The sequence below is a fragment of the Carassius carassius genome, chromosome 4, assembly GCF_963082965.1.
Source record: "Carassius carassius chromosome 4, fCarCar2.1, whole genome shotgun sequence".
In the NCBI taxonomy this organism is placed as follows: Eukaryota; Metazoa; Chordata; class Actinopteri; order Cypriniformes; family Cyprinidae; genus Carassius; species Carassius carassius.
In genome coordinates this window covers 19,664,693-19,691,657 of record NC_081758.1, presented here as the reverse complement: position 1 = coordinate 19,691,657, position 26,965 = coordinate 19,664,693, and the positions used below count along the sequence as shown (strand labels likewise).

The following is a 26,965-nucleotide window of genomic DNA, read 5'->3' as shown; positions in this document are numbered from 1 at the left end:
ATTCTGATAAACAACTCACACTAGCACTCACTTAAATCTATATTTGGACCGGAAGAAAGCTGGCAAAGAAAACACAAAGTCGCCTAGTATTTGTGCCCTACATCTTCATCACCCTAAAGAAATAATACTAATTATACCACTCAAATATAAACGACTTCAACAATAAGATACATTTTTAGGCTTCAAACTTTAGTTCACAATACAAATCAAAAAGTGACTTTAGTATAAAAAATACAATGAGATACTTACCTTCAACTTCTTCCTGATCACATAAGTGTTTGAGTAATGAGGCCCCTCTGTCCAGCACAGCCTCATCCTCCATCCTGTAGTAGTAAAAGAGAAAGAAAGACTGCTCACATTTCTCTTCTAAAGACAACGTGGAACCATATCGGCAAGGCTCATTCACTTGCAGGGTGTTTCTGCTAGTACTAGCCATGTCCCCAGGTTAGCAGGTAACGCTGGATCCAGCCCTGGTTAGTAGATGTGCGGTACAGCTTATGGGCCACGGTCCATTTCTGAATACTGCCTTTGAGGGATGCAGGAGCAGTCAGGTAGACATTGGGAGGGTAATCTGATCTATGGGGGATGGGACGGGCTGGGCAGCCTAGCAAGATGCTAATTGAGTCTGATGTCCAGGAGGTGTGAGCCGGGCCACCACATACAGATTTCAAATCAGCTAATGAGCAATACTAATGCTAATACAACAAGTTACATGTGGGGGGAATTAACACTGGGCATGGAATCAAACACTATTTATGACAATCGGATTTCTCCAAGTGATTATGAGGCATTATATGCCTGATATATAGAAATCATGTGAAATTAATAAAAAAAAGTCGCTTTGGAATATAAGTCAAATCAAAGACAAACATTCATAGCAGGGCTGAAAATCATGTCAATATTTAATATGTATATCCCCTTTTGATATCTAAATCTGATATTACTATATGATAAATGTTTATTTTTTTACCAGTATTGCTAGATAAAGAGAAAAATAAAATAAAATAAAACATAACCAAAAACATAAAGCAAGAAAAACTCAAACTAATTTGTCCAGTATACTGGATGTCTGGAATGAGGAGGAAAAAGATCCATAGCAGGGCTGAAATGAACTCAATTCCTGTTTGACATTTTTCAATAATAAGTAAAGAGGTAGTATTCTATTCCTTAAAGATTTTTTTAAAGCCTTTAGTACCAAATTACTACATAGTAAAATTAGCAAGATAGGTAATATCACAATGATTTATGAGTGATTAGTTTGGCCATTTAGTTGCCTAAAGAGTATGCTGTTAGAAGACAATGCTTCCATAACCATTAAATGAAAGATGTAATATCTTAAATTCTTCATTGAGACACTCTCCATTTAAAAGATATACTGTAAACTATGTAGTGTACTTTACAGCTGCATCTGGGGAAGTATGTAGCCATTTGCCCTTTAAGAATAAAGATTATAGCTCCAAGCAAGGTGTGACTGCTCTTTGTCACTTTAGAGTCCAAAGACCAGACCGAAACAATTCAGGCACTGATCTTCTCTTTCAGGAATAAAGGTGTGACTAAAACTCTGAAGTAAATGGATATGATGTTATCTGTTCAGATCACTCTTTACAGGTTTGATAATAGAATGCTTTTCACTTCTAAAATATATTAAAAACGTTTAATGTCCAGAGAACACACTTTAGATAATGACTTCCTCAATAGGCTCATTACAGGTTTACAAAACATAAATACAAACCAAGATGTAAACACAAACGGGAAGGATAGAGCTTGTTTCTCTGATAAGAGCGCAGAGCTCCCCAAGAGCCCAGTGTCACTGCATATCTCAACTAGATGAAATCAAGCATGCTGAAAAGATGCCAAGTTTAACCACTCAATTCTGCAACCCATAGAAAAAGATTTCAGCAAAATGATATTACATTGCTTCTTGCACATTTCACAACACTTTTCAAACAGTGTGTTCAGATTTATCTGGAATGTGAATGTAAATCTGGCAACAGGTTATTACATTCATGCTAAAATGTAAATGCTCTGATGCATTTAAAAATAACATACCACCTATACACTAAACCCCAGCCTAAAATTATTCAATAGCGTTAACATAAGTATATGTGGGATAAAATCGCGTTTGCTGAATCAACTATGTCATTTTAGATTGCTTCTACAAGTCTCGTTTCATGGAATTTGTGCTTGGGTGCTCAGCATCACAAGTGCATTGTTGTACCAGGTGAGCTACTGATCAAGTTTACAATGTCACAAAAAACATTCAAATGGAACTGTGACACAAACGTGAATATGTATCAGTTCACAGATCATGTACTATGTTAAAAGTATTTTGAGGTCATGGCATAGTATTGTGCAAGGAACTGTGCAAAAATGAGTCTTCATTGATTGATTTTTACTGCCTCTACTGTTCATTGCTAGAAACTACAGTGAATAGTTTGTATAGGTACATTTTGGAGTTTAGCAAAAAAGTAGGTAGAGGCACGCTTTCCCAATGTTCATATGTTGCAATACGGGCAAAGTGACGCTCCACAGTATGTCAAGATGTGTGTCATCCAAAGGGCCATTCAAATTTTATGAAAGTTAAAAGTTAAGTTAGTAATACACCAAAAACCATTTAAAAAGCGATATAACTAAGACCTGCGGGGGGTTTTACACATGCTGTTAAACAATAACTACATATGGTAGGTTAACTGTGATGCATACAGATGTGTGAATTATTGTATAGCACATGGTTATCTTTGACATGCTATAATACTAGATGACTTGTTAATAGGTCAGTGAATAGGTTTAGAGAGGGGTGTGTGGACATGACCATGATTCTAACACCGAGACTTTACACACACACCAAAGTTAGGGCTGTTAATAGCAACAATCAACAATACCAGTTTTATGGACAATGTCAAAATTCATAACTTTTATGGTTATAACAAAAAAAAAAACAATTCTGTTTATAGTAATCTTATTTGTACAGAAAGTTTGTCTACAAATTGTAAGTAAAACATTTATATTAAAAGTAGGCTGTTGTTGTTATTTTATCATCAGACTCTGTTACTTGTCCCCTTAGACTGAAACTATCGCTCTTTCTCCTCGAATCTTCATTGCCACCTATAGAACAGATACTGACACAGCAAGCACCAACTGTACTGCTTCACAACAGATGAGTTCACATTTTCTTGAAAACACTTTGGTGTCATTTGGGTGAACTGTCATTTAAGAATCAGCTTTCTTGAACAACTAACAACTAAAACAGAATTAGGGCCAGATTAACAATCTGTGAATGTATGAAACATAACAAACCAGCATACTACACTAAACCACACTTAATGCATAAAACTGGTGACACAAATTTAACTGCAAGAAAAAAGAAGAAGAAGAAAAAAAAAGAATCTACCAATGAAGGCAGTGAAATTATCTTTTCAGATTTCTTTAGCATTTTACAAAAACCATCTGCTTAACTGACTTCAGTCTTTAATGGGTAAGAGAATCATACTTTCTGCAAATATGACCTTGTATATTTAGATCTGACATTTGAGTATTTGGACGTAAAAGGCTACAAAGATGATATAAATAAGTTTACGTCTTAACAAACAGTTTTGGATGAATCTGAACATGAGAGGCATTTATCTATGTTTAGGTGCAGAATATAGCCGATCATATGTTTATTACAAATATTGATATACTCCATTCACATAAATGAAAGACAGAAAGAAGCTCCTACACTGTAAACAGTTAGACACAAGATCTTAAGGTGTTGTCAAATTAGCCAGGTTTTGCATAGGAGGGATGGTGTTTCTAAGTACTTATAAATAATAATGAGAGACATTACTAAATTCATAGTTAGTATAATGGAACTGACATATAGTACTATGGGGAAAATTATGAGCATTATTACTTAAAACTACATAGAAAAGATATTCACCAGAGCCTGTGATGGTGTCGAACTCACAGTGGGTGAAATATGAAGAGAGGACCTCAAGGATATCTCTGATATTAGGCCCATCTTATCTTACAAAAGTTTTCATAAACAGCCTATCTGGCAGTACTGGCAAAATGTAGGTACCTAAAAACTACTGTAACTAAGTAATTTCAACTTAAACAGCTTGCAGTGTCTGCTCTGTTGTTGTTGTTGCTGTTGTAGGGGCTTTCAGATGCTGTTCTACTTTGAACTGGATGAGACTTGTTAACTGATCTGTAACCCTGACCACAGAACCGATAAATACAGGAAAAGGTTTTAAGCTCTTACCTTTTACCGCCGCTCATTTTGTCCAGGTGAATCACTGATAATGTATTCCAGTAGTTTGCTGCCTCTGCAACGCCAAACATTTCAACTGTGTAGTTACTGCGCAGACAATAATGGGTTTAAATAGCCCTTATGAGTGTAATAAGAAAGCTACATGTCTTTTTATAATAGCAAAACCTAAAAAAAGTGATAGAAAGTAAATCTAAAATACCTCCCGTCCTGTCTGAAAGAGCTCCGCATGTGACAGAGATAATGCGCGTCTGCTGGAGCAGCAGAACAACTGGACGCTTCAAATTGCGCGTTTCGTTTATTACTAGACGCTCTAGTCACGTCACAGCACGAGTGGGAGGTCAAGAAAGCTGCGCTAAAACACGCGTTTAGCCTACCTGGAAGATGATAATGACACCCATTTCTCCTTGAAAACGAAAATTCGTTAACTTGAAAATACACTCCTCAAAGCGTAAACACAAGTAACCCGCGTAACTACTTTAGCGTGCGCTCGTGCGATCAGCGGGACCAAAGTTTGGCGGTGAGATGAAAACAGGTGCTCCGCGCGCACCTAGTGGTTCCTCCACATACACGCGAGACACAGCGACACCTTCTGTAGAAATCTCACACAGACAACATGCCGAAATACACAAATGAAAACGATGTACTGTAAAGGCCAGGGTGATACAATTTTAATAACCTTAGCAATTTAGCAAATGTTTTTCATTGGTTGGTTTTTTTTTTAGGCAAGCCTATGTATATTCAATTTCATAAAATGTAAACCAATAACTTTACGCTTTTTAAAAAAGGAAAATTAAGATTTGGTTGTATTTTGTTACTCTTTTCATTATATCAGACATACCTAATTAAGGCATGTTATGTTATGTTATGTTATGTTATGTTATGTTATGTTATGTTATGTTATGTTATGTTATGTTATGTCAGTAAGCATCTCAATTGAATGAAAAAGACACCCCAGGACAAAATGTTTGTGCTACATAGACACGCTCATGTTCTTTTTAAGTGATACATTATTAAACGCTCAGTTGGAGAGCATGGTCTTTCTGAAGGTCATTCCTCTCCTCTCTCTACGTAGGGACAAAAGCCATATGTGTTAATTGTTAATTGAGTGGACTTTACTTTAACATCAGCTGTTCTTATGCTAATGATGATATACAAAATAATAGCAGAAAAGATGTATTTATTATAGTCATATTTTATTTTATGCACATGTTTATTGTTTTTTCTTTCTTTCTTTTCTCTTCACTTTTGTTTATGTTGTGTGTCTGAAGCTTGACAGAATTTTTTACTAAATACCATGTGGCTGTTGGATGCATGAAAATTTGTTGAGCGCTCAAAGTGGTGGAAAGTTGCCAATAACTGATTTATTGATTTACTGATTTATCCGTTTTAGCTGGAAATGTGTTTTCCTATTAATAGTATTTGCAGTTTCTGAGTTTGGAAGTTTGTAGTTTGATTTTGTCCATGGTCCTAATGGTATTCATCTTGCCATTTCTTCGTAATTTGAGATTCTCTATAACTAGAGTTAACCTCTGTCAAAGCCGTATGATTGTAGGCCACTGAGCAAATTGTTAATCTTATGAAAGAGCAAGAGAGGTTGGTTTTTGATTTGGAAGATATTTAACTTCCTTCACTGAGATAACCATTTTGTAGTCCTAAAACCCAGGAAAGATTTAGCATTTACTAGCCTCGTGTTCCCTTATCAGTTTCTTATGAGTTTTCAATTTTAGAGTAAAATAAGGACTGTGATTAACATATTTGAAAATATTCTATGTTTTGTTCAATAACATAAATTACAAAGACTAACAATGACTACTATCACATGGATGTACATTTACATGCTTGACAAATCAGACAACTGTTGCAGTCCTTCAAATAGCAAATGTTTTTAAAACATAGAGTTCAGAATGAATATTGTACTTGATTCTCTCCATATGCTTTATTTTGCCTTTATTCTCAAACACATTAGTCATTGTAAATTACTCTTTGAATATTGCCCTTATTTAGGCAGAAACTGGCATGCATGAATGTGCAGCCCTCATGTTGCCCTAATTTCATTCCAACTCTAAAAGGTTACATGTGGACAGACAGGGACAGAGGTGAAAATTATATGTATAAAGTATGACTCTGAAAAATAGCCTACAAAATGTAGAATTGAATTAACACTGTCTGTGATATGGTGTTATACGCAGGTTTTAAACAAGCAAAATAAACCACTGAACTAAGTGATTTTGAAAGCCTAGATGTCCTACTGGCATTTTTTCTTGGCAGATGATCTCTTACCAAACTTCCAAACCTTTCTCTTCTCCCACATCTCTCTGAGAGCCTGCTAAAGTTTTTACTTTGTGATGTTATGCCAGAGTTTTGAAGTCTCAACTGGCTCTATGACCGTGGACTGTCTGCTGAGGCATTTCTGATCCAGGTCATCTTATTTCATGTAGAGTGGAGCGAAATCTATGCAGTTTATCGATCTATTTTTTTGTTTGTTTGTTTCTCTGTCATCGTTTCCTTCTCATAGATAGATAAACAAGACAAGTGAACTCTTCTCACCTTGAGGCAAGAGAGAAATACACAGACAGACACTCAACGTGAGAGTGAGAGGGCTCTTGTCTTGGACTCAAGGGAGCTATAGTGACACCTAAACACTGCTGAGTTTTGCCTTCGAACTTCCAGTAAGAGCACCGAGCTCTCAAAATACTATGTCCAAACGTTAGAACCATCAGCATTAACCAAATACTTAATAGACAAATCAAACAAATCATCACTATCATCACAGAATCTATAATGAAAACACTCCAATTTGATTTGTTTAAAGGCTCAAATTGTTAAAGTTGTTTGAATATGATAATTTACTCTTTAAATCACTCGTTGCCATCATCTTGTTCAAGTTAGTTTGAAAGTCCATTGCAGTAATAAATATATCTAAGCTTGTCATAAACAGATAAGAATTTATATCTAGTAAGTTCAAAGTTGTGATGTGGTTTGAAACATAAGAATATGTTTTGAGTCTCAAATATTTAACCATGGTTTGTGCTTTGGCTAAAGACATGTGCACGTACATGTGTTGGCTATTTAAAATGTTTGTTTGTGCAAAAGCTGTATTTTCGGCATCATCACTCCTGTCTTCAGTGTCACATGATCCTTCAGATATCATTCTAATATACTGTTATACTCTAATATGCTGATATGCAGCTCAAGAAACATTAATTATAAGCAATGCTAAAAACAGTTTTGCTGCTTAATATTTTTGTGCATATACTTTTACTTCTTTTGTATTAGTTTAAAAAAATTACTGACCCCAAGCTTTTGAATGGTAGTTAACATACTGTAACAAGAGAGAATTCATTCTTACAGGCTCATATAGAAATCAATCCTGTTCAAATAATCAAAGAACACACATAATTAATAGATTTGAAAAAAAATTGCCACTCCAATATGATTACCTTGAAAAAAGATACATTTAAAAGATAATTTTAAATCAAAAGTTCTTACTTCTTTCCATGCTTTAAATCTTTTCTTGAGGGATCGACCTTTGCACACAAGAATGGTTTTATTAGACCAAAGGTAACCATATCAGGGTTGTTCTACACGGTTTGATCCTATAGTGAAAGACCTCCAATCTTTGCAAAGTAAAACAAACAACAACTAAACAGCTAAACCTAAACTGGTTTGCCAGTCTTAGATGGTTTTGTCTGGTTATAAGCTGGGAAACTAACAGGCCATTGTGATGGAAATTTACTTTGTTTACTTAATTTCTTACTTTGCTGCATATGAAATGTTCAAGAAGAGTCTTTTGTTGAATCATCATTGTTGCATATAGAAAGATACATCCTGAGCATCTTAACCAGCAGAAAGAACTGGTTTTAGCAGGTTTGAGTATGAAAGTATCTTACTCTCTTTGCAAAGTATGAAAGAAGACAAAAGTTGACAACCTTTCTCAGCCAAGAATTTTTCCACAACAGCATCCAGCTGAACAGCAGCTTGTAGCCAAGCTAGACCAGCTTAGCTGAATAAACCATCCAAGACCAGCTAAACTTCTCAGGCTGCTTCAAGCTGCTTTTTCAGAAGGGATATTGGTCCATGGTTGTTTAGGTAACAGTGTTTAGAAAATAAACTCTTACATAAATGTGTCTTTCTCAGGACACAAACATCCAGATGTAATGCATCATCTACTTGGACACCTGTCTGTCATGACGTATTTGAAGCTCTTTGTTCCTCACTGTGCGTTTGCATGGAGGCTTTTTAATAAAAGTCCTTTGATGTATATTGGGACAAAGGCATCAGGAGGAACAGTTAAGGGGTTTACGACTATTCCTTGTCATCTCTAAAGCCATCCAACACATTGTTTGCCACTGGCAAATTCTTTACTTGTCTTATGCAACGATAGGATGTTCTGTGAAGAAAACACAGGGTGCACAAGTTCATAGTTCAATCTAAAATGGCTTTTGACTCCCAGCTTTTCTTTATGAATAACCAGATGAGTCTTTTCATCAGGTAAAAGATGTGCAATGCTGCAATATATAATTAGGTTTTCTTAAAGCAGCAGAGTTTGGGAAGGGAGTACTACTGTAACTCACTAAAGACGAGCTTGATTGTCAAGCTTGTGCTGTCTTGTAAAAAAAAACTGGAAAAAGAAAAATGTTTCACTCCTGGCAAAAGTTCCATATTATGTCATTAGAATAATTTATTTATAGGCCTTATCTTAATCTTCAAGTTTCTTTTCCTTTTTCACAATTACGAAACTCAAATCCTGTTGAGCAAGTTCAGTTACATGTTATATCATATAATAAGAATACATTGTTCTTTATAAATAAATAGCCCTTATTTCGATCACAGAAAAGCAAACCATTTATTTTCTTTCTTTTAATTATGAAAGTTGTACACATCCTCTTGAGCACGTTTATACAAAATCTGTACAAGAAAAACTAAACAAAAAAAGGAGACAAACATTTAAATTTTTCAGGGATTTCACAGTTCTAAAGTCAAATACCTGATCTCTGGCTTAAACTGAAACCAAAGCAAGTGGTTTTTCTCAATTAGCAGTAGTTTCATTGATGCATTATAAAAAAAAAAATTGATCAAACAACTTCCATTCAAACTACACTATTATGTTAAGTGCATTTTACAGTGTAAAAATATTGACCACAACAACTACTAACTTAGTTGGTATTGCTTGTCAAATGCATGGTGAACATAAAAATATATACAAGCTCAACATTTTATCAAAAAAAAACTTTTAACTTTTAACATTTGTGTCCCTGGACCACAAAACCAGTCTTAAGTCGCTAGGGTATTATTTGAATAGCCACAAATACATTGTATGGGTCAAAATTATTGATTTTCAATTTATGCCAAAAATCATTAGGATATTAATTAAAGCTCATGTTCCATTAAGATATTTAGTCAATTTCCTACTGTAAATATATAAAAACTTTATTTTTGATTAGTAATTTGCATGCTAAGAACTTCATTTGAACAACTTTAAAGGCGATTTTTTCAATAATTTGATTTCTTTGCGCCCTCAGATTCCAGATTTTCAAATAGTTGTATCTCTGCCAAATATTGTCCTATCATAACAAACCATATATCAATGTAGTTTTCAGATTATGTATAAATCTCAATTTTGAAAAATTGACCCTTAAGACTGGTTTTGTGGTCCAGGGTCACATATAATTAAAATAAGCTCTGACAAGTATTCTTCTGAAAACAACACTGCTCTTCAAAGATCCTCCTTTCTTCCATTTAGAATCTATCAGTGTAGAAAACTGCATTCATTGCATGAAATGTTATATGCAACCAAGTAAATTTCACAAAAAAGCACATTCAGAAATAGAAAATAGACAATACCAAATGTATACTGCTACTTAGAATGAATTTCAAGTAACTAAATACAAAATGGAATACTAAAAAGTGAGCACTTGTGTCTTGTGTTGTAACAGGAGTATATATATATATATATTTATTTATTTTTTTAATTAAATTTATGCATTTAGCAGAAGCTTTTTTCCAAAGCGACTTACATTGCATTCATGCTATCAATTTTTATCCACCATGTGTTCCCGGTGAATCGAACTCCCAAACTTGCGCTTGATAATGCAATGCTCTACCAATTGAGCTACAGGAACGAGGCAGAAAGCGATTCGATTGTCCTAAAACTGGTGCAACAATGATTTTCATATTTAGTGTTAATAGAGCTAAAAATATTTAACACTGTAATATAATCTAACTCAAATAGCTAAAATCAATGGAAAAAATATATATACTCTATTTTCAGCAATATAAACCATATAACCATTTTCTGATCCTCGACCAGTATGTATAAAAAAAAAACTGTACTTACAAAGGACCGATCTGAATATAGTTTGTTAGTGATGTGCAAAGCATAGTATGTACCGAAAAAAGTATATACATTTAATATGCATAAAGACAAACACAATCGTTAAGTTAAACAACTTGTTCCTCTTCTTGGACTTTCTGCTTCACACTGCTGTTCTCCATTACTAGGATCATGTCACATGACTGTAAACTTTGACAGCTGGGAATTGGACATGCTTGCAGAGGAAACTCCCCAGACCTAAAAAACTATAAAGGGAGAGAAAATAGAACTCATTTAATAAAAAAACAAATAAAAAAACACTTCACATCTGACTCTAAGTGATGCATGATCATTTAAGAGAGAGTTATGACCTGGTAGCAAGACAACCTGCCCATAAAAGTAAAGTATAACACTGAGTTTGTATTCAGTTACTTTATTTTATCTCAGTGAAGTGATAATTCTAAATATGGATGTGTACCTCTAGATAGTGGTCAGGAATTTCCAGGCGGAGGGGCTGTAACAGCGGTTTGACCTTTTTGTGGTGTTTAAAAAGCAGAAAAATGAACACTCCACACATGGCCGTAACAAGCAGTGTAGTTGATATAATAAACAGCAAATCACGGCTCTTCATCATTTCCACTACACAGGAAAAAAGAGTTTTCAGTAAAACAAATTAATGCAATTAATTAATAAAGCATGCAATTCATTTCAGTATCTACTAAACTGACTAATTGGGTTTCGTTTCATCACAAACAATGTGAATCAAACTTGTGCAGCTTGTAATAAATAAGTGAAGAAGACTTACGCGTTTCTGGGATGATTGCACAACTTTGGTTGTTAATATTTCCATAAGGCTTATCATAGAAGAGATACTGAACCTGGAAACAGTAGTTTTGCCCTGATTCCAGTTCAAGTATTTGTTTCTTGCTATTTGTAATAATAGACTCTACCTGTAGGATCAAAAACTCTTATCAGCTTCACAATAGTCCTCTTACAGGAATATAGTGAATTAAGTTTATGTGATTTTTTTGTGTGTGAAGGATGCAAGAGACCTTCGAGTATCCTCCATTATCCACTTTCCAGAACGAAACATTAAATTGAATATGTTCTCCATGTTCATATTTCAAGCTGCCGTCCATATGATCCATAGTCACATAAACCTTTCCAGGTTTTACAGACAGTTTCATCACAGGAACACAAGCGTTAGCTGTAAAACAGGATGAAAAAAGAAATGTATAACAAGGTGAATATGAGCTCTTGAGTTTATGTTACATATTAGATGTGACAAACATGTCAATTTAAAATTGACGGGACATATAACCACATAAAGCACTCCTTACTGTTTACACACTGGACTTTCGTTGAATATTTCCATTCAGACGTGTTATTTCCTTTCTCTGTGCGTACCCGAAATTCTGCTCCATAAAACTCAGGAGTGATTTTAAATCTTAATTCTGTCTTGTTATGGCTCGTCACATTGTACCATTCATCTTCTGATTTGCTAAAAAAAATCAAAGTAACCATAGAGAAGAAGTTAGTTTTTCTACTAAGACCTAAGTCACCATCCAATTTCACAATTTCAGGCCTAATAAGAGGGAACAGTGACTGCCCATTTTGTCTAACTTATCATTTTGTGCTCCAGTTCGGAAAGAACATATTAAGCGTTTGCAGCAACATGAGGGCAACATAAGAATAAACGATGACAGAATAAGAACTATCCCTTGAAGACCACATGCTTACAAGCCCCGTTTATACTGCAGTGAATACAGCACACTGTCTTCATCGGGAGGCTTCTTCCACTGCAGATATGATCCGAATAACTTGACACCCTGAGGCGGATTTAAGCAGGATGTCCCCTCTGAAATAAAACAGACAGGAAGTATTCTCGGTTCTGAATATGACAGTAATCATACGCTCTTTTTTAATATTACAGTTACTGCAATTCCACACATCATGTTTTTTGTGTCCTTACCGAAGTTGATTAACAGCATAAAAACAGCCCCTACGAAAACGTGGCGGATCATTTTGTTGATTTGTAATTCATATCTTTCACCGTGAAATCTGTCCATTTCGTGAACGCGACATTTTGTGGCTTTCTTGAGGAAACACGCCACGTCCTTTTACGATAAACAAAGTAAATGTGTGCAGCTATAAGAGACTCACACAATAAAATTGAAAGTCAAAACTATCTGTTAAACCCGATATAAAAATAAATAAATAAAAACACCGTCACAGCACTGTTCTTACTATCTCTTTAAGCATAATTCCCATTTGTACATGTTATTTTACAGTCAGTCGATGATTCAGATCCTCTTTCGTCTCTCGCTTACCGCCCACTCGTCGTTATCTGGAAGTCTTGACTGCCGCAAAATATCGCGAGAAGCGCATTTGCTGATACTACGGACGGAGTAAAGATTACAATTTTGGACTCTAACCAAACACAACAAAAGGGGCCCTCTTCCCGAAATGATTTTCAAGGCAAAGGCGCAAAAACGCAGGTCGGAAATTACAATAAATTAAATGCCATAATGAACACTCGCGAGACTTTGCGACGGCCTAGCGATCATTTCTCGGCACTAGCCAAGAGCGAAACTAAAATCACGTGTTAGATTTTCTGATCGATACAGTGCACTCTTTGACCGCGTTCAAATTTTTATTTGTCACTGAAGGTAGAAGGTTTATACATAGGTTTCAGTTTTTGTGTAGACATATAGAGTCGACCACAAAATAGCCACTTTTTGGGGTAAGCTGCCAATAGTAAAACAATAGTGAAACATATCTGTCATGAAACAGACACAGTTATAAAACCATAGCTATAATACAACGTTTTATACATTTAAAACACACGTCATAACCACCATTGTAAGTCACTCTGGATAAAAGCGTCTGCTAAATGCATAAATGTATTTATTTATTTATTTTAGACAACATCATGATTCTTGGCTGAAAGCATTTTTAGTAAGATATAGACCTTGTGACAATTTCTCCGTGTTTTAAAAGTGAAGTGATGAAGTGATCCTGGTATTAATTTAACTTAATCCCAACTCGATCCAAAACAAAAATCCTTACATCCATAGACAGTGCTTACATAGAGAACTGTCAACTGTACATCCTGATATGTTCATCTTCCAGTACAGCAGGTGGCGATATAGACGATCATGACGGATATGTTCCTTTTCAAGAACAAGACGTTCAAAACACTCGAACAGTCGACGGGGTTTATATTGTTCTAGTTTTTTAGTTTACAACATTGTTCAGTCTTGCTTTGTGTGTGTGTTTATAAATGTATATCTATTAGGCAGTAACTCGGTTAATACCTGTTTATACTATATTCATCCAACCAAAAAGTACAGGGGAAAATCATTATTTTGCCTGCTGTCAGAATAACTTCAGACATTTAGCCTAAGTTACATGACAGCCGATCACTGGATCGGAGGATTTACTTTAGCTCCAACAATAAAGATGAATTAAGCCAGGCAAAGTGAATCGGGTGAAAGTCAAAGTAAACAGAAGATGGAGAGTCACCAGGGAGCGGATCTTCTCTCCAGGATCGCTCTCAATGATAACAAGGCTGGCATGGAGGGCCTGGACAGAGACAAGATCAACAAGATCATTCTGGAAACCTCCAAGGTTTGAACAGCTGTTTATTTTCTTAAGTTACACACACACACACAAAATACATAACGTCACTTGTTTGTTTACTTTGTATTCAGACTGTATGAATGTCCATAGCAGGTGAAGTGTAGCATATGTCAGGGGGTTTCAGTCTTTTATTACATGTTTTAGTGAAGTATAGTAAGTCACATTGAATGTTTACATTGTTTAATGTCAAGTACCTAGTGTTGTACAGTAGAAAAATAAACTTTATTTTGAATGGCAGGGGTCTAGATTTTATGAGAATGAACTGAAGAAGGAGCAGCAGGTGAATCAGCGCATTGAGAAGATGATGGAGCAAAAAGCAAGAATCACTAAAGAACTGATGAAGCAAGCACAAGCAGAGGTAACCAACTCTGTAATGATTGTCAGAAATGTTAGGATTGGATTCCTCACCATGTGAACACACACATTGTTACTGTGTCGATTTTATTATCGTAATGTGTAAAAATCTAATTTGCACTATCATATAGAAAAAAATAGATTTTATTTAAATCAAAAGATATTGAAAAAAAATATTGATATTAATTAAAACATTTTTTTTGGCTGTGCAGGATGGCCCTCTTTAAAGTTTTTACACAATTGTAAAAATATTGAGAATTACAAACTCAAAAATAATACATCTGAAGTCATTATGGTAATGACAGTTGTGCTTTATTGTCATAAAAATAATGTCACATGCAATAAACCTTAAAGGGTTAGTTCACCCAATAATCAAAATTATGGAGTCAATCTTTCGTTCGTTATCTGGCTCGGCTCGGTGTTCATCTTCAGTTCTCTCTTCACAGCAGTTCAGTCAGTGTACTGTTTGAGTAAATGAATTACTCCGGGATATTGGTTTGTTTGAACTCAGAGGGAGTGTCAGCCACATTAAAAAAGTTAACAGCTTAAGTCATTTGCGGATTAATGCGTATTGGAGACGAGAACCGTTTAAAACGATTCAGTTCCATTTGGTGAACTGGTTCAAGAAGATCCGGTTAAATCGAGTGATTTGTTCGCGAACCGGATATCACTACACTGCAGAGTTTTGAACTCTCTCACAACTGACCCTCTGATGTCACATGGAGTACTTTGACGATGTTTTTCTTACCTTTCTGGACATCGACAGTAGACCGTACACACAGTTTCAATGGAGGGACAGAAAGCTCTCGGACTAAATCTAAAATATCTTAAACTGTGTTCCGAAGATGAACGGAGGTCTTACGGGTTTGGAACGACATGAGGGTGAGTTATTAATGACATAATTTTGATTATTGGGTGAACTAACCCTTTAATGATCCTAAAATAAGCTATGTTGTCTTTATGCAAAATATAAACTGGGGTGAAACATGACCTAGACATATTTATGTGAGCATTACATAACGTATACAGTGACTACGGGAAGTCATGGCCTAGTGGTTAGAGAGTTTGACTCCTAACCCTAGGGTTGTGGGTTCGAGTCTCGGGCCAGCAATACCACGACTTAGGTGCCCTTGAGCAAGGCACGAACCCCTAAATGCTCCCCGAGCACCGCAACATAAATGGCTGCCCACTGCTCCGGGTGTGGGTTCACAGTGTGTGTGTGTGTGTGTGTGTGTGTGTGCACTTTGGATGGGTTAAATGCAGAGCACGAATTCTGAGTATGGGTCACCGTACTTGGCTGTATGTCACGTCACGTCACTTTTTTTTTGCATTAAATTAGAGTATGAAAGAGTTTTCATGCCATAGGTGGACAAACTGAGGTGTGAACTGGAGAGAAGTCGAGAGTTGGGCCGTGTGATAGTTCATGTAGACATGGACGCATTCTATGCTGCTGTTGAGATGAGAGACTGCCCGGAGCTGAAGGACAGACCGATGGCAGTGGGATCCATGAGCATGCTGGTGAGAATCTAAAATAAACCTTGCATCGTCACATACAGTGGGTATAGAAAAGTCAGACACAGTTTTTGTTTTATCCAGCTGTATTTACCCAGTGCAACTTATAACATCCAAGTGAAAGATATAACAGCAACACGTCTTCATTTTTTATTTTTATTTTAAATTATCATTTTCAGTCAACCTCCAATTACCACGCTAGGAGGTTTGGTGTCCGTGCTGCAATGCCAGGGTTCATTGCAAAGAAGCTCTGTCCAAATCTTGTCATTGTGCCGACTAACTTTGACAAATACAGAGCAGTGAGTGCCCAGGTATGTTGTATATTAGCCCTTCGGTATTCAATAGTCATAGCTACTGTTTGTTAATGCTTGGGTCTGTCTTAAAGGTGCGAGAGATATTTTCAGAATATGACCCTCATTTCATGCCTATGAGTCTGGACGAGGCTTATCTGGATCTCAGTGAGCACCTGGAGCAGCGAAAGCACTGGCCGGAGACCATGAGAACATATTGCATCTGTGATGCTACGACAGGTGCGTTAAGTGCAGGGCTTTTCAAGCTGGGGTCCGTGCTGAGGAAAAGTTTAGAGATAAACAGTGTATAAAAAAAAAAGTCTAAATAAGTTTAAATTAAAAAAAAAACAGGATTAAATAAATTAAAAGCATATTTAAATAAATTAATAAATAATATATAAAGCTTACAAAGCATGAGCATTGGGAGGTAATCTGCACAAAGTTGATTTCAGTGTTCATCATACATCAGATGCAAACATTCTATTTAAATAAATTAAACTTAAAATACTATATGAAGTTTATAATATACTATTTTACAGTATAAATAGGGTCTTTATACAAAATGTTTACATTTTAGGATTGGGGTCTCTGACAAGAGGGGTCCATCACGTCTTAAAGACTGAAAATCCCTGGGCTAGTGGACTTTTAAAAGAGGTCCAATTTTTACCTTGTGAAAACATTGACAATGAAAGTGTCTTTTATCATGAGTGATTATAAAAGCATGATTTATGTTCTTTATGTCGTTCTTTAAAAGAAAATGATGCAGACAGGTCTACAGCAGAGAAAGATGAGCTGTCTCCTGTGCTGTTTGAGGACAGTCCCAGCTCCTCGCCCTCTCTTTCAGGGGCTGATAGGAAGGCAGAGGTGTTTGGGACCAGTGCAGAGGAGGCTGTGAGGGAGATGCGCTTCCGAATTCAGCAGAAAACATCTCTTACTGCCAGTGCAGGTGAGAGACTGGATCATTTTAGTTACTTTTTTATACTTAAATTGCAGAAGTAAGCATATGCAGTCTTCACACATTATGTAAGAAATGTAGAGTATTTTCTCTGATAGGCATCGCCCCAAACATGATGCTTGCAAAAGTATGCAGTGATAAGAACAAGCCCAATGGCCAGTACCGAATTCTTCCTGAGAGACAAGCTGTGATGGAGTTTATAAAGGATCTTCCTGTCAGAAAGGTCTGTCTGACCCATTTATCTATAACTGTTCTATAGCTCAATAACGTGGCCTAATATTATTGTTTATTTATTCCAGGTGTCTGGTGTTGGAAAGGTTACTGAGAAGATGCTGGCTGCTTTGGGTATTGTCAACTGTGACCAGCTGGGCCAGCAGATGGCGCTACTCTCCCTGCTTTTCTCGGGAACTTCCTGGCATAATTTCCTTCACATATCTTTGGGTTTGGGCTCCACATGTATGGAGAGGTGTGTCCTTTTTTAATGTTGCATTGTCAGACATATTTGCCTAGTAGTTTCTTTGATACAGAATAAAAATTTGGTTTCTAATGTTTCATGGAAAAACTGGTCTTTTGTTTCAGGGACTCCGAAAGAAAAAGCATGAGCACTGAGAGGTAATCTGCTCACAGTCTTCAGCACATGTTTCAGATCCAAACATTTCTGTAAACTTGAAATCAACATTCTGTTTCCTCCTCCCCTCAGTTTATTTGTGTTATTTTTATTCGCTCTTTTATTTTAGGACGTTTGGGGAGATGAGTGATGCAGAGGAGCAGTATTCCCTGTGCAGGGATCTCTGTCATGACTTGGCACAGGACCTACAGCGGGAGGGCCTCAAGGTAAAAGTAGTTTCTCTCATCTTTATACAGAGTGGCGGAAAGAGCCAGCAAAAACTTCCATATCTCTCTGAACTATTCATCTTTCGATTGATCTGTTTATTAAATCTCAGTTGCTTTGGTTTGAACATCAATATCATTACCATATTCCAGAGTTGCTTTTGCAGATGTTGTTTTGAAGATATGTAATTTTGTATTTGTGTTGTATAGGAAATCTTCTCGATTGTTTCACTTCCCTACTTTTTGGATGTTTTAGACTTGTCTTTAAAACCCCCTGAATTATTTGCACATAGTTTATTATGTGCAGAAACATGTACAAAAAAAATGTATATACACAATTAGTATAAATGTAAACATCTAGAAATATTGGTCTCGCATTCATAAGATGGAATGTATTTCTTTGTGTTTGTACTATAGGGCAAAACTGTCACTTTAAAGCTGAAGAATGTCAAATTTGAAGTGAAGTCCAGAGCGTTTACACTGCAGTACACTGTCTGCACTGAGGAGGAGATCTTTGCAGCTGCTAAGGACCTTCTCAAAGTTGAGATTGACAGTGTCAGTCCTCAGCCACTGAAACTGAGACTCATGGGTATGTATTGCAACTCATCTTATTGTTTTTATCCTTTTTTTTTCATATATATATATATATATATATATATATATATATATGCGTGTGTACGTATATCAAATAACAAAGGATACATTTATTTAATCAAAATAGAGTAAAAAATACAGTAAAAACAGTAATACTGTGAAATTTTACAATATTATTAAAATATCTGTTTTCAATTTTATTATATTTCATACTTCAACGATCATCCTAATATGCTGATTAGCTAATAAAGAAAATATATTTTTTTTAGGGAAAGTTCAAATTAACTGCATTTGTACAAAATATATATATATATATATATATATATATATATTTTTTTTTTTTTTTTTTTTTTTTTGGTAACATTAGACCAATAAAAGTCTTTACTGTCACTTTTGAACGATTTAATGTGCCCTTGTCAAACAAAAGCAAATAAATAAATAAAATATATATACTTCAGTCTAAACAAAAAATGATGAACTGTATAATAATAATAATAATAATAAAATATTATTGTTAATACCTTTAACTTTAGTTTTCTCTAAAGTTTATTGTATCATGGTATACAATATTTGCTAGGACTTTTAAATGCATATGAAATCTAAACAATTCGTCATTGCAGTGTTTGACGTCATGCACAAAGAAACAGACAATAAAATCATATATATATATTTTGTTTATATCTGAAGCTACTTTGGGTGTGATTATTTCACATAATAAAGTTTCTGAAATTGTCATGCTAATGAAGAAATATGTGATGATTTTCAACAGGCGTTCGAGTGTCCGGCTTTATCAGTGCTGAAGATAAAAAGCCTCTTCAGAAGAGTATAATGGGATTTCTGCAGAAAGGTGGATCTGATTCAGGGAGTTTCACACAGTGTGCTGGATCTGCGCTCAAAGCAGGCGACGACAGTGATGCTGCCAGTTGCCTAAAGCCACCTTCCACTGAGATGAAAGTACCCTCTGTGTCTGAGCAAATACCCAAACCTAGAGGACCTCAGCAGCAATCGTTTTTTCAAAGAGCACAGATGAAAAGACTTCAGCAACAGCAGGAACAAATGTCTGTCATCGTTGGTGCAGACACAACAAACTATAGTGTTGACGCAGCTGCTGCACAGACAGATCTATCAACAACAAACACTCAATCAGACACAACATCAGCAAAATGTTTGTCAACTACAAACTCATGGACAGACGCAACAAGCTACATAAACAAACCTGCAGTTTTAAAGCCACCATTTAAAATCTCAACCCAGGTGCCGCTGTGTCTGATCTGTCCTGTGTGCAATAAAGAGATGAAGGATGTAAACCTTACAGCCTTCAACAGCCATATTGATGAATGTCTGAAGGGCAGTGCAGTGGATAATGAACCCACAGCTTCAGATGCGGTTAAGGAAAAGGAAGAGCTCGACAGCAAACCACCTGCATCAAGTTCAGAAAGCAAGACTCTAAAATCCTCTAGCCACGACCCATCCTGTGATGAAGAGAAGCCGTCCACTAGCATCTCTGTGCCTGTGGAGGAAACTGATGACGGCAGTGATTTCAAGACTCCATTTTTTGCTCACAGGACAAAAATAAATGGAAAGCGTTCTGTTCTTCATAAAAAGAAGATGCCTCTTTCTGAGTCTAGTTCTAAAGCATCACAAACAGCAAGTCTTGAGGCTGTCACTGAGATTTCATCTGCTTCGAAAGGCTTGTTGTTGACGTGTCCCGTGTGCAGTCAGCCACAGAGCACTGATGACCTTGCACTCTTCAACAGGCATGTGGATATGTGTCTTAACCAGGAAGTTCTGCTAGAGTTTAGAGAATCTCAGCCTCCTGTGAATCATTCAGATTCAGCACTCAGCAGTGTGCGAGGTCAGTGCAGAAATTAAAAAGTTAAAGAATGTAAGGAATTGCATTAGTTATAATAATGATATCATGCTATACAGAAGGGAAATTATTATAATACATTAGATTTGTTTTGTTTGTGTTTTACAGGCCAATTGGGGGACCAGGGAAGAGTTTCTAAAGTAGAAAAGAGCAAAAGGTATTTAACTGTGTAAAAGGTGATACTGAGCTGCTTTTTCAACACTGATAATATTAATAAAAAAGAAAACGTTTCTTGAGCACCAAATCAGTATATTATATGATTTCTTAAGGATCATGTGACACTGAAGACTGGAGTAATGATGCTGAAAATTCAACTCTGCCATCACAGAAAAAAATAGATTATTTTATTATTTTATAATTATTATATATTTTAATACATATTCAAATAGAAAACTGTTAAAATATTTAACATTACTGTATTTTTGAGCAAGAGGAATTGTTCATAGAGATCTTAAAAATCTTACTAGCCCTAAACTCTAACACTAATGTACATTTTTTTTGTGTCTCCTGACTGTTATGTTTTTTAACTACAGGCAAGGATCATCTCCTCTTCCTCCCTCGAAGAAAATCAAAGTGTTGAGCACAAAACACACAATCGACAAGTTCTTCAAAGGCAACTCCAGACAGAACATCTAATTCCTTTACAAATTCAGACAGATCATCATATTAATTTATTAGGAGGAAGCATTATAATCCATGATGATTTTTCTGGATCTACCTAAAGGAATATGTTAATGGAACAAGTAAAAATTATGCAGCCTGAAGAATTAATATATTTTGAAGAAAAGCAGATCTTTGATAAGATGACCATAAGAGATGTATCTGTGAAGATGATATGCTCTGGCACAAAGCTGAAAATCAGTTTGGGTATATTTTTTTGTATTTATCGAAATGAGTATTTGCGTGGTGGAAAAATATTTCATTCATATATATATAAATTCATTTTTTACTTGCCCCTTTCAGTATTTATGTATATAATTGATGTTAAATTTACATTTATATATCAATGATGAATGACTCCAATATTTTTTTTATCATTTTATTCTATGCATGAATACAAATGTGCATTTAATTTTGTATGGATGTTGTAAAGCACTGTATAGACCATGACATAAGATAATTTGCACCTAAAATTAATGTGAAAAAAACTAATACAAATTGCCATCTTGATCTCATGTAATGGTATGGAAGTATAAGGTATAGGGTGTTTTTTTCTTTGTTTGGAAACTAATTAAACCACTTTATTCTTGTGCATTCAGCTATTCTTTCCCTGAAAGATATGATGTTATTTATATTATTGTAAAGAAGTGCAGTACAAATGTTTGGTAAGAATTATTCAATCTTTTTGAATGAATGTTCACCAATAATCAATAGAAGCCTTAGCTTCAGTTGTACTGAATGTATGGAAAGAATGAACAATACAGATTTATTTCCAGTCTTTCTTGCTCATATTTACCAAGGGGGATAGTAATTTTGACCACAACTTGTGTGTGTAATAAAAATATAACATTGTATTTCAACTCTTGAATTGTGTACATTGCAAATGCAATTAAAAAGTAAGTGCCAACATCTGCCACGGCAATTGTGTAACACCCCGTAGCTTATTATTGCTGAACATCTAAGGCATAAATGTAAATAACTTCGTGCTCAGGAGGGCCTAAACAATCACACTGATATTGTGGTGTACATTGTTGATGACTTGCAAATGAGAGAACTTGACAAAGAAGACCAAGGTTCCGTATCTGACATTTTACACTGCCTGCGAAGAGTTTAAGGCCATAGAGAAATAGGCCATTTGTTTGAAGTTATTCTGGTACATTTTTATTTTCTTTCACAGTAAAATAAAATGGCTCTTGGAGCGAGAGGGAATATGGTGATTATTGTGGACATGATCATCAAAGCTAAGAAATATTTCAGATGGAAGCAGAATTTTAAATGGTAGGTATTCAGATTTCCAATGACGGTCAAAGCAGATCGTATTAAAGCATGTGTAATTCCATTCAGAAAGGCAGACATCCCATGTCTCCCGGAAGTTCCGGGAGTCTCCCGCATATTGAAAGCGGCTCCCTGAGACCCGCAAATTAGTTAAAATCTCCCGGAATCTAGACCGAGCGAGCAAAAGCGCGCATGCGAAACAGATACTGTGTTTCAAACATAGACAGTAAAAGAAGGTTTCAAACCGTGTAGCGCACGCACGGCACTGACGGCAGAGAGGGAGAGGGAGCGAGAGACCTTGCGTGCGTGTGCTAATGTGCGTGTGTGCGAAGCGCATGCCATGTAAGACAGAGAACATCCTGATTGGCCTGTTTCTGCAAATCAACCAATCAATTGTCAGTGTGGGCGGGCTTTCATCTCTTCTCCCGAACAAAATTAATCAGTTATGTCTATCTAGAAACAGGAGCACCATGGCAGAGGGAGAGTGCCACAAAACAAAAAAAGTATAAGACACATTTTACGGCAGACGCAAGTGTACCCCTGTCTTATAGGTGTCAACCATAATGACAGGCTTGCTCAAGCATTGCCCATTGCGGATTATATGATTGCAAAAGGCATGTTGAGGTGAGTTGACAAGTTTCATTTCATCTGCATATTATTCAGGCTAGTTGCCAAGACTACATGAAAACAACAAACTCCTTAGACTTGTTTAAAGTTGCAATGGAAAATAAATAAAAGCAGTTTACATAAATTGTATAAACAGATTATACAAATAGTAAAAGTAATCTACATATTTAAACATAATTAACGAATAATTACATAGGCCTATAGCTTATAGAAATAATATTTTATGCTTTTATATCTGTTAGGGACCACAACATGTTAGGGAGGCTAAGCGACCCTGCAAACATGCCACTGCGGGGCCCATGCTGGCTTTTTGCGGGCACAGTGGGCTAGGGCCAGCCCACACCAAACCTAAACAGGCCCAGTGCGGGCTTGCCCAGGCGAGGCCCACAGCTTTGGGCTCACCGCGGTCTAACTGTGAACAGCCCACACTAGCGGGCTACCCACATTAAGCCCATGATGGCATTGTGGGCTAGCCCGTTCAGGCCCAGAGTAGATTTTGTACCTTTGGGCCCATGCAGGTTTTGTTTAGGTAGCCCACTTTCATTACGTTTTGCTGCTTTTTAAAATTGAATATGAAATTAAATAAGACCACCATTTATAACTCTGCTCAGAAGGAATAAAAAGAAAAAAATCCATTATTTGCATTGGATTGTGTCTACAAGACAATGCATGATCCCTTTAAAAACTCTAAGAACAAATCTATTAATTTTACTGGATATGTTGATTGTAATGTAATCCAAAATAAATTGGTGCAATTGGTGGTAAAAAAATATCTGTCTACCTCGTAATTAAAAAAAATCGACCAACCTAGTTCATTTTGAATCCTGCATATTAGGAATAAAACAATTTATATTTATTTGAGAAGGTCAAAATGTACAGTTATTGATGGTACAGAGATATGAAGAAGTTATAAGTTATTATGATATCCATCACTCTGGCCGAGTTAGTTGAGTTTAAATTAAATTTTAAACTTCTTTCTTCTTTGTATCTGTTTTTATACAATTTCCCATAGGCCTAATGCCATTTATATCATTCTAATATAGCTAAACATTTTCAACAATAAAAAATACATTAAATTGAAAAAAAAAGACAAGTTCACATGACTAATAACACCTCAGTCAAGTCAAATAAATGTTTATTTATTATAGGTGCTTTTCACACAAAAACTTTTATAACTTTTTACTTTTTTTTTCTATCTATCGGAAACCAGACACAGGATTTTTATTCTTGTCATCTTAATTTAAATCTCTTAGGGTATAAAAAGAATATGCACATATTTTATTACAACTCTTATAATCTGCCAAGTAGGCTATAGCACAGCGAGTGTTAGAATTAAACTAATTAAACAAATAATAATAATACATAGGTTATTTAGGCTTTTCAAAACACTTTGCCCTCGTTGTTTAAAGTTTAAATACACTACTAATTTAAAATCACAGAATATTTTGTCTAATGAAATATCTATTTAAGTATCTATTTTCTATCCTTAACTTGGCATTACAGTTTAAATTACATTAAATAAAAGATTAATACATGCGTGTTAAAAGTATACAATTCCGCGCATGCGTCGAACGTATTTGATTAATCAACGTCATCGCGCTACAGGCTGCAGTCGTCACTTGCCGTCTTGCCGCCTTCTTAACGGTTGTTTCTGTCTTCACGGTGAGATACTCCTGACTCTGAGGTGAGTTTTAACTGTAAATTGAGTATTATCTTTAACAGTTAATATTTGCCATAGTGTGTGTGTTCTGCTATTATTGTATTTCAGTACCTATTTTTTTTTTGTTGTTAATCCAGGCCATGTTTTTGTCGAACGACAACGGAGTAACGTTAGTTAGCTTATATAGGCTAAATATGGTCCTTTTCACCCCGTTTGCCATATTATGTATGTTACCATGTCAGATTGTCACAGTAAACTGCTGAAGTCTAAGGAAAAAAGTTCTTAAGTTATAACTTCGTTCGTCTAACGGTGCTCTGAGCACACGATTTTTGATCGTGCACGATTAAAATGGCTCCACGATCTGCTTTTGAAGAAATATCCTAGTATCCTGATACAGTGCATTCAGTAGTTGGTTATGTGATACGTCTAAAGTGAAATTAAACATTTGAGAGAAAACTACTCGGTTATTATCGTAACATCAGTTCCCCGTGGTGAAAGTAAACTCCCTTTCCTCGATTAACTGAAGCCTATAATAATGTAAAACGCATTTGTGCAGCCGCACAGCCATTAGTCCCCGAAAAACGCCATTTTAGCAGAAAACATTTGAGAGAAAACTGGTTGTATATAGAGCATACAGGTCTTAAAATGGCAGCATCCTAATATTAAACATGCTGCCGCTTGTCTTTAAAGGGATATTTCACCCAAAAATGTCAAATGTCATTATTTACTCACTGTAATGTTGTATCAAACCTGTATTAATTTCTTTATTGTACAGAACACAAAATAAGATATTTTGAAGAATGTGGATAACCAAACAGTTGCTGGTCCCCATTGACTTCCAATGTAGAAAAAAAAAACATAATACTAATCACTGTGGACCAGCAACTGTCTGGTTACCCACATTCTTCAAAATAACTTTTTTCAACAGAAGAAAATCATTAGCGTTTAAAACAACTTGAGAGAGTAAATGATAACAGATTTTTTGGGTTAACAGTTAACTATCCCTAATATAACAAAACACAAAGAGAAAAATCACCCACTGCTCTTGACTAAGAAATTTAACACAGTAGCTTTATTAAGAATCAATGTATAATTTATACAGTGAAGTGTAGTGTTTTATTGTTATATTTGTTCATTTAATTTTGTACTTGAATGCTATTAAAGGTAGCTGAAAAAAATAAAGCACTGTTGATTTCATTTGCATAATGCAGTGTTTCCCACAGAATTAGATTCTATTTGCGGTGGTGTGGTATTTGGGGACCGGGGACCGGGGGTGATTAAGTTAAATATATATATATCAATCATATATTTTTATTGACAAGTACACATTGATGAATAGCCTATTCATGTTTTAACCAAGAGAGATAAAGCGCTTACACTGAGACATCTATTGTTTGAATTTTGTTATAAAATAGACATGAATTAGAAAGTTAAGACCTTTTTTCATATTAAAACTAAGCACAAAGATTATTGCGGTCACGTGCAAAATAAACAAGCATGCAATGTCGTTACGTTTTAAATTAGAAAAAAAAAACGTGTTGTCCAGATTCAGTATATGCGGACAGATGAGATGTCAGGCTATATGTCAGTTTTATTATGTCACTCTTTAATTGCATGTGCAAATGCGCCGGTGCGCGCTGTATCACTTCACTAAAGCGCAAAAGAAATATGAGCATGCAACGTCGTAAATTAGTAAGTAACGAAATAAAAGTAAAATACCAATAAATCATGTTATTTGTTCGTCATGTGTTTTGCATGCAGGTATGATGTTCATTCTATTTATCAGGTGCAGCTTCCATGTTTCTTTAACAGTTCTTGTTAGAATTGTGTACCATGGTAACTGTTGTTTCCATAACCCCAAAATGCCACTTATTGGTTATTTGGTATATTTTTATGACTGTGGTGGTTTGATTGTATTAACAAAAACTAGTTTGGGACTGCTATTTAATAGCTTAACCTCGTAGGCCTACTGTTTATTTATCAGTACAAGTCATATTCTTACAATTTATTTGTATGCTAAGGAAAGGGGGACAGTACTTGTGTGTCAACAATTTTTGTGTAAACAAATGTATTATAATAGGCCTATATATTCCTAAAAAGGTGGGTCGCAACTTGATTACCATGGGGAAA

General features: G+C 35.6%; 3 protein-coding genes across 9 annotated transcripts in view; 1 reads left to right on the top strand and 2 right to left on the bottom strand.

Annotated features, from left to right (window-relative positions):
* LOC132139233 (electrogenic sodium bicarbonate cotransporter 1-like) overlaps window positions 1-4,756 on the bottom strand; it is a 72,939-nt gene extending 68,183 nt beyond the window's left edge. For 4 of the 7 annotated variants that reach the window (XM_059547738.1, XM_059547739.1, XM_059547740.1 and 1 more), the window contains exon 1: window positions 250-436. In XM_059547738.1, the coding sequence (XP_059403721.1) occupies window positions 250-436 (187 nt within the window). Of the gene's footprint in view, window positions 1-249; window positions 437-4,243; window positions 4,308-4,451 lie in introns of those variants that run through there. The other 3 variants (XM_059547743.1, XM_059547744.1, XM_059547745.1) reach the window with 3 other exon arrangements.
* A 5,826-nt stretch (window positions 4,757-10,582) lies between these two features.
* Window positions 10,583-13,086, bottom strand: LOC132139217 (interferon alpha/beta receptor 1-like). Its single transcript, XM_059547737.1, has 7 exons — window positions 12,538-13,086; window positions 12,306-12,423; window positions 11,906-12,066; window positions 11,618-11,772; window positions 11,371-11,515; window positions 11,044-11,204; window positions 10,583-10,831 (listed from the first exon to the last, which is right to left on the bottom strand). Exons 1-7 carry the CDS (start codon window positions 12,632-12,634, stop codon window positions 10,694-10,696), a joined length of 975 nt encoding a protein of 324 aa, XP_059403720.1. The 5' UTR covers window positions 12,635-13,086; the 3' UTR covers window positions 10,583-10,693.
* A 655-nt stretch (window positions 13,087-13,741) lies between these two features.
* LOC132139201 (DNA polymerase kappa-like) lies at window positions 13,742-21,546 on the top strand. The gene is made up of 14 exons (XM_059547736.1): window positions 13,742-14,195; window positions 14,446-14,565; window positions 15,927-16,079; window positions 16,253-16,384; window positions 16,459-16,603; window positions 17,118-17,309; window positions 17,417-17,541; window positions 17,618-17,784; window positions 17,898-17,930; window positions 18,056-18,152; window positions 18,567-18,738; window positions 19,513-20,598; window positions 20,722-20,770; window positions 21,147-21,546. The coding sequence occupies exons 1-14, from the start codon at window positions 14,079-14,081 to the stop codon at window positions 21,247-21,249; spliced, it is 2,691 nt and encodes an 896-aa protein (XP_059403719.1). The 5' UTR covers window positions 13,742-14,078; the 3' UTR covers window positions 21,250-21,546.
* The last annotated feature ends 5,419 nt before the right edge of the window (window positions 21,547-26,965 follow it).